Genomic DNA, 8135 nt, shown 5'->3' on the forward strand with positions numbered 1-8135 from the left:
CTAATAGGACCTCCTGGATGCTTGAAATAACATGTTTATGGTCACCTGTAAATGTGCGTCAAGGCATAAAGAAATATTTCTTTCTTTCCTTTCAAGCAACAGTAGGATTCTGCAATACAGAAGAAATAAAGGCAAGGAAATTCAAAAAAGAAAAGGATCACACAAAGAAGTAAAAAATAATGGAGTGGATCGTTACGGTTTAGATTCTTTTGGGTTTACGCAGCTAAAATCTGTCCTGAAAAATTCACTGGAAAAGCAGATGTTCGTTATTGGCTCTTAAAACATTACTATACAGCAAATTAATAATGAAAGAGGCATGTGTCACCTACTAGTGAGATTATAACATCACACCTTTATATATTTCTGGAATCAGTGGAAATAACTGGCAAAGCATGCACACATTCAGGCAAGTGAGATTTTTAAAAACACTCGGTAGCTCAACTCTTTTCCCACAGAGGGAGGCTATTTCAGTGGAAACAGAACCATGCTGAGCCTGAGAACTTCTGAAAATCTGAACTTAATGCACTAACCGGTTCTGTTTTGCAAGTGCTACAGCTTTTATATTCACTTCCGTCCTTTTTTAACTAAATATTGGTTTTGGATAATACTGTTGCATTCATATTTACCTAAGGAAAAGAAAAAAAAAAAAAAGATCCAGCACTTAAATCTCAAAAGCTCGTTCCTTTTACACCACAAAACAGAGAAAAGAGATTTTTGCTTTGTAGAATACATTTGCCTCTATTGGTCACCAGTTACCAAAATAAAAATTAAAAAACATATAAGCTGTATATTCCAAATGCAAAAATCATTCGGTTGTATCAATCACAAAAATAAGAATGCCTTATTTTCCTCTCACTTACATACTTGCAGCTTCCCAAACCAAATAAGGTTGTAGCAAGGACAAAATTTACAGGCAAGTTATGCAAAGTTGAAATGTTTCTAGGGCAACATTTTACAGTCCCTTGGAGTTCCATACAGTGGTTTACTGTGCACTCAAAGAGCATTTATTTATACAAGTGTCTGAGGTTTTCTGTCAGGTTTTCTTTAAAGTTCAGGCTTTTCTTTTCTCAACTAATCTAATTTGTCCAAGATGCATGGTCCCACTTTTTTTCTCTGGAAAACCAATGCTGTTACACTGTTTCCAATTCTTCCTCCAAAGCAAAACTTGGGTGTTGGCAGCTCCTCCAGAACTTCAAATCCTGCCAGACAGAAATTAAAATGCTTTTATTAGAAGGAAGTCATTTTATTCTCCTCTTGGATAACCCTTTGCAAACCATTCCTTATTGGTTTGGAAAACTTGCAAGTCAGTTACTTTGTAAGTTTATAGGACTGTATTGTTACACTGCACTGCTGCTTTATACAGCTGAAACCCTTCCATGGGTAATAAAAGTCTTAGCTGGCTGAATCACACAAATTAATGGCAGAAGATGATAACTTGCCAGCAATTTTAGCTCCCCAGAAGGGATGGTTGTATTAGATCCACACTTCTGAGTTTCAAGCATGAGATTCAGGAGCTGACCAGCATGTTAAAAAAGCCCTTCAGAGAGGATCACAAAGGTCACTGAGCAGATGACCTAGAACGTCACAGTCCAGACTTGACAATTTCCCTAAATATGAGAAACAATGTTACCCCAATTTCAAAATGAATTGGGTGAGTGATCTGGGTCTGTCAATGAAGGACCAAAAGAGAGAGAAGAAAAAAAAAAATCATATGGGTATAGAATTCCCTCCTTTCCCAGCATAACTAGCCTGAAATTGTTGTTCTCCAAAGTATAACACAATCTGTGCTCCCTTGACACATTGGCACTGGCAAATAAAGCTGTAATTCTTGGAAAAAAAAAAAACGGTGAAGAAAGACTAGTAAATGCCTCAACCTATCTACCACCGCTTTGTCTAAGCTTGATTTGATAAAGTAAATATGTTAACACTGGGACACTAAAATTTACCTACTGCATCCTTGAAGAACCACAGGTTAGTAGATGGCTCTGCTCAACTGCTTACCTTCTCTGAACTCATTTAGCAGCTCCTCCTTGGTCCAGTTACAAGATGTTATGAGGAAAAAGCCTTCTGGTTTCAATACACTGCAGAGAGATCTCACATACTGCTTCCTCTTTCCAACTGCATTCTCAGGATTAAGGCTTATGGCATCGAAAGTCCCCTTGTCAATACAAATCTGAAATCCTGATAGCTCAGCTGATGGAGCCAAGAAGTCTTCTACCTAAACCAGAAGTCTACAACTGTGAAAACAATCTTACAGTCAGGAGCTCCTGAATCTTTAATGCAAACCAATGCTTTTAAACAGAAAGCCTCCAACCTGACAATAGGTATGCTACGGAGAGGGGTAACTCAGAGGCTTTTCGCATTATAATGCCATGTTATCTTCTTTTTCCTCTGTGGATTGCATAATAATCTATTTGCTGTAAAGCCCATGTATATATCTGTCCGTCTAAAGCTCAAGCTAACATATTTGGAAGTTCATTCTTTCAGTCATTACTTGTACTTTGATCCCTGGTTTCCTAGGCTCTACCAGTGTGCCAGGCACTGTACAAATGCAAAACAAAAGACAGTGCCCATCAGAGACATTACAGTCGACCTACAAGAAAGGAGACATCACACAGGTGCAGAGCTGGAGAGGAAACAACACAGCACAGACAGAAAGCTCAGTATGAAAGGCAGGTCACCCAGACTTCCCGCTGCACAACTACTGGTAGAGATTCTTCCAGTTAAGAGTTTAATCTTCTACCTCAAATCCAAAATGCAGAACGTACCAACTAAATCACAGAACTCTTCAAACGACAAATCCACTATTTTGCTCCCTACTAGAAGCAGGGGAATCTTTTTAGCCCTAATGGCTGTTGTGAACAGAAAAAAAAAGTAGACCAAGAGATCTTCTTGTAAATACATATTTATTAACAAGCTTTGGTTAGAGTCCTCCCATGAGGTCTAAAATACAAATGAAAGGCGTTGTTAATATATTACAGTGAAAGCATTTGAATAGCAAGTAGGTCATTTAACCTTGGGTTCAACTGCTTTCTATTTCCTTAATATAGTTTCTCTCAGCACTTACCTGGAATTTAATGTTAGACATCCCTTCTTTCTCTTTCACTTGTTCTGAAAGTAGTATTGCAGAAGGAGAGTAATCAATCCCAGTGAGATTAGTGTACCCAGATTTTGCCTAGACAGAAGTAGAGAATCTTAATCAGTGTGCTAGCAAACTATGTTTATTCAACAAGTGTATTCCCTATCTAAAATCCATGTCACTTCTCCTCCTCTTGATGACAAAAAAACACCCTTTTATTCATTTTTATTCCTGTTATCACCACAGGAATAGCTGGGGAAATGAGCTGAAATGACTCCATTCTGTCTGATACCTCATCAAAAGAATTGTTAACTGAAATCTAGCTTATTTCAATTTTGTGGAAAACTGAGCAGAACTGTGAAATGTCATACCCTGGAGGGGAACAGGCTTTCTTAGCTGCAACCAAAAGTAACCTAGAAACCAGGAATTTTCAGTGATGAGAACATTTGCCAATACCAGTTGCTTCGAAAATGAGAAGAAACCCTCTTTAATACTTGCATAACATATGAGATTGAGCAGTTATTTGATTTATAACCTAAATCATATGAGCCAAAATATATAATACATTTTATTAGTAAAGGAAAATATTGTAAAAACTTATGGTTTCCTAATTATTGATGTTAATATCTAATTGAATACAATTATCTGAATGCAACGAGGTCTCTGTTGTAATTTCCACAGACAGGTGAGGAACCACCTAGAAGAGTATACAGAGACTTCCAGTCAATCCAACCTTGAACGGGATAATAAGCCAGTGCAAAGAATCCAGGCAATTAGAGCGTAGCAACCCTTCTGCAAAGCAGACGGGCTAACATACCTTGCCTCGGCTGCAGCTGGATGCGCGGAGGTGGGCGGTAATACACTTTCGTTCTGAGAGAGAAGGAACTGAAGCGACCAGATTTGGGTATCATGTATGTCAGCCGGCCTGGCTAGATCCAAACCTAACAGGAAGGGGTATGATCTTATGGCCAGCCGGAGGCAGCAATAACAGAGAGAGGGAGGTGTGTTGGGTTTTTTTGTTTGTTTTTGAACAATACATGGACTTCGACTAGCATACAAGCAATCAGCTGCATCCCTACTTGTTCCAAAGGCTGATACCTCAACAGCAAGGAACACTACAAAGAGATTTTTTTCAAACAGTCCTTCCTCCTCCCAGCAGCCCTTCAATCCGTGTGAGCTCAGCGCTAGCCAGCTGTTGTTAACTGAGGACTAATTTCAGCTGAACACAAAGACTGCGTTGTTTGTATTTGAAGAACAGCATATTGCTCAGCCCTCTGCCCACGTTCCTCCCCAGAGCTCCAAGGGAGAACCAAGCTTCCTGAGATGCCTGAGCTGAAAGCTTGAGGGTGGAAGAGCAGATCCCACAACAGCTCCCTCAGTTTGGAAAGGAAGAACCTGAGTCACTTTAGGGAGTTTCCATTCACTCTTATAGTCTCTGAGGCAAGGAAGGAAAGTTTGAGGAAAAACAACATGCACTGCTGCTAAACTTGTACGGTCTGACTACTTCTGCCTACGGACAGAAAGAGAGCATTCCCTAAAAAACGCCAAAAATGACTGCACTGCATCCTGGAATTTGACTCAGTCAATTTGACTGAAGCTGGTATTAACAAGCACTCTTCTGCTACTTCTCGAAAAAGCAGGTTAAATAGCAGAAGGTCATTTGCAATGCCATCAGCATTGCACCATGTTTGGGCCTTTGCATGGTAAATCCCCTCACTCGGGTGGTGAACTCCTTTCACTTCAGAGAAGTTTTTCAATATTTTTGGCTCTCGCACTCCTCAGAAGAAGAGAAGGTCAGAGCTCCACATGGCAGCAATATTTCCTTAGAAGAGCTGGAATTTTTGGAAGGAAAAAAAATTCGGTCATCAATGCAGCCTACCAGATTCCTCAAGTATGCAGGAGTAGGAGCATGGTCTACCGCACACATAAAAACTTCAAGGGGTCCCACTTATTACCTGTTTGTCAGTCAGCTGTTTTGACTCCTTTCCGTGCCATATTCCCCGTTGGAACTGACAACGCCTCATCCAGACCTAGCTGCAATTAAGAGTAATTTTCTCAGCATACTCCCATTTATTAACCTTTACTGTTAAGGGAATACTGGAGCCAGGCATGCCATTACGAACCACAGGCTATGGTGCTTCTTCCGTTTCTGATGAGCCTGATACATGCCCTCAGCAGCTACCTTCCAGAGACGGGCTACTTAATATCCTATATAACTAAATCCTGACTCCCCTCTTCGGTATTGCCATTTCCGTGACATTATCAAGTCCAAACTCCAATGGCAGAACTGTTCTACTGTAGCTGATGAGCTTGCCAAAATAAACCTAACTCTATTGTCAAAACCTAGTAGCTAGCACAAAAAAATATTCTTTTGCATCAGCTAAGCAAGTGAGATCCTGAATCATTTAGGGATGATAAACACGTAATTTTTAAAGTCACTTTTCAAATAGAAACTGCAATGAAAATTTCTTAGTAAATCAACAACAGAACTTGAGGAACTTATGTATAGCAGAGTGCTCTTATGGCAGTGTAATAGTTTTGAACAGCTAACAGGCTGTTGTTTTGCTGTTATAGAATGAAATCAGTTTCAGATTTATAAGTGTTGCCAGGATAAAATTAAGGCCTTATAAACAGATTTTTCCGTTAGATTTTTCAACAGTGATAGAGTTAGTATTGCTTTAAAAAAATCATCATTATTACGCTTCGAAATTAATTTCTCTTAATGAGATAAGCAATTTCTACTTTTGATGATAAGACTTCCCCCGTACTGCAGACTGCAGCAGCCAATCCCTGCAAAGGCTTTAAACTTTTTTAAAATCAAAGTCCATGTTAAAAATATCCCAACGGTATTTCCATTATAAACCTGACTTTGACACGCCTCCATTTTCATTTCTACAGTATCTAATGGAGCTAAGAGAGAATATAGCACAACAGAAACTGTTACAGTAGGACAGCTACTTTCTTTACCAACCCTCCTGTAATATTTCACCAGAGGAGTCAATCAAAAACAGGAAAGGAATACTGCAGCTCCTAAACTACTCGTACCACTACGTAATAACAGCATTATCACACTTTAAAACACATCTGGTAAGGGATTTCCACCCTGACAGAAATGGATGCTTCTTGAAAATAAGTGTTATCAACTTTTTAAAGTGCTTACATAAGCAACTTGTTTTTAACCGCTTTATCCATAAGTAGTGAGTATTATTATCAGAACTGAGCATGGACAAAGGGTCTGGTTTTGCATATGAAAGTACTTTGTGTATTAATCAACTTAATTTCCTTACCTGTGGGTGTTTTACACAGCAATGGGAAGAAAAGCATTTTAAATGTGGGAAAACAGAAAGTAAAGTTAAAATAAGGGATATTCAGGCTGGCTACCTAAAATATTCACCAACATCAATGTTAACATTGATTTAAAGAAATGTTTTTAAATTTTAGAAATCAAAAATACTGCCAGGCTGAGAAGTGTTAAGAAACTAGTAGTTTAAGTGTACCTAGCAAAAATGGCCGATATTTTCATTTGGTAGAACAACATATCTTCTGCTGGCTAGGTCTGGACTTTTGAAAACCCCTCATGGCATTGCTGATTCATTGAGTTAGATATTTAAGTCCCATAAGGGGGACTTAGAAAAGGGGGCAATTACATCTTGCCTTTGTGACAGAATGTTCTTTGAGGCATATCAACAGCAATGAATTCATTTCACTTATATTTTCATTTGGTTTGAGAGTACTAAGACCTCATGTACTGTAACGAGCGCTCTGTTGATGGAAAAAGCACAGAAGAGGTTGCAAAAGAGGTTGCTTGCTTTTTGGCTTTCACATAAGTTACAGCTTGCCATGATTACTCTCACTTGTGAGAACAATATTTAAACTATTCTGTTCCAGGCATTGATTCTGTATCAAAAGCACAAACTTTGCAATATACCAACCAGTTCAACCAGTAAAACACCATTTCCAGTTCCAATGTCAAGCACAGAGCTGTCAAGGGGGATCTTGCGTTTTTCCATCCATCTAATTAAGCGAACCATGCTTTCTTCTCCAAACCTATTAAAAACAGGGGCTCAGGTAACCAAGAGAGCAAAGACATACCAAAGGCACCGCAATTCTATTGCACGACTTCCTCTCTCCAGCTTTTGTTAAGCACCTGTTACTGAAGCACTTGGGCAACAATTGACATAGATCATATTCCAGGTTTGCTTTGTTTAAGTTTAAATGAATCAAGTGCACTGAAATACCAGCTCTGGAAGGTGAAGCCCTCAGTACATTAGAAAACAGGACAGTACTAGCAGCTTGCCTAGTGTTAAAATGAATATTTATTAGTAAAGTAGACCATAACTACCATCTCACTTTCCATGTAATAACAGTTGTCCAAATACAACTTAGAAATTTGTTTGCAAAATTGGCCCAGAGAGGATCTGGTGGGTTCGAGATTAAAATTTCCCATCATTTTGCCAACATCCTGAACTATGCAGTAACCCATTATATTATATTATTGATGTTTTTGTAATGCATCTTTCTTAAAAGACAACAATACGAATGCTCCAGTGGAGTTATTCTATTTACCAAATTTCCCCAGCATCTCCAATGTCTTGAAAAGCCTGCAGTTCTCTCTCATACGCAGCATCCCAGCTGGAGCGCGGAGGGACGGGAATGAAAAGATACTGCAATTAATGAAAATTAGGGAGAAGGTTGCCCACCCTCGCCTCACTTAGGTCGCTCCCCAGACACCGCCACAACGGCGTTCCCACGATGAACCTGACCTGGGGCGGCCCCCGCCCGCCGCCGCCGCCGCCGCCACTCACTGCTCTCTGGTGCCCAGCACCGAGGGGCTGAACGGAGCCTCCCCGCGCCCCGGCCCCGGCTCCCCCGCCACCGCCATGCCGGCCCGCGCCGCCCGGAAGCACCTCGGCGCCAGCGAGCGCCGCCGCGACGGGGCGCCGCGGCGCCTCTCTAGCGCCTTGGAGGACTTGCGCTCGTCTGTCTCTGCTCGGGGCCTAGCGAGCGCAACGGGGCCTAGCGAGCGCAACGGCTCCTAGACGCCCGACCTGCCTGA

General features: G+C 40.6%; 1 protein-coding gene across 1 annotated transcript; it reads right to left on the reverse strand.

The window, feature by feature from the left end:
- Positions 1 to 977: 977 nt before the first annotated feature.
- On the reverse strand, positions 978 to 7964 carry EEF1AKMT2 (EEF1A lysine methyltransferase 2). The gene is made up of 6 exons (XM_013944954.2): positions 7885 to 7964; positions 7646 to 7711; positions 7012 to 7126; positions 3068 to 3175; positions 2002 to 2218; positions 978 to 1199 (listed from the first exon to the last, which is right to left on the reverse strand). The coding sequence occupies exons 1-6, from the start codon at positions 7959 to 7961 to the stop codon at positions 1072 to 1074; spliced, it is 711 nt and encodes a 236-aa protein (XP_013800408.2). The 5' UTR covers positions 7962 to 7964; the 3' UTR covers positions 978 to 1071.
- Positions 7965 to 8135: the final 171 nt, after the last annotated feature.

The sequence above is a fragment of the Apteryx mantelli genome, chromosome 7 (genome assembly GCF_036417845.1).
Source record: "Apteryx mantelli isolate bAptMan1 chromosome 7, bAptMan1.hap1, whole genome shotgun sequence".
Taxonomy (NCBI): domain Eukaryota; kingdom Metazoa; phylum Chordata; class Aves; order Apterygiformes; family Apterygidae; genus Apteryx; species Apteryx mantelli.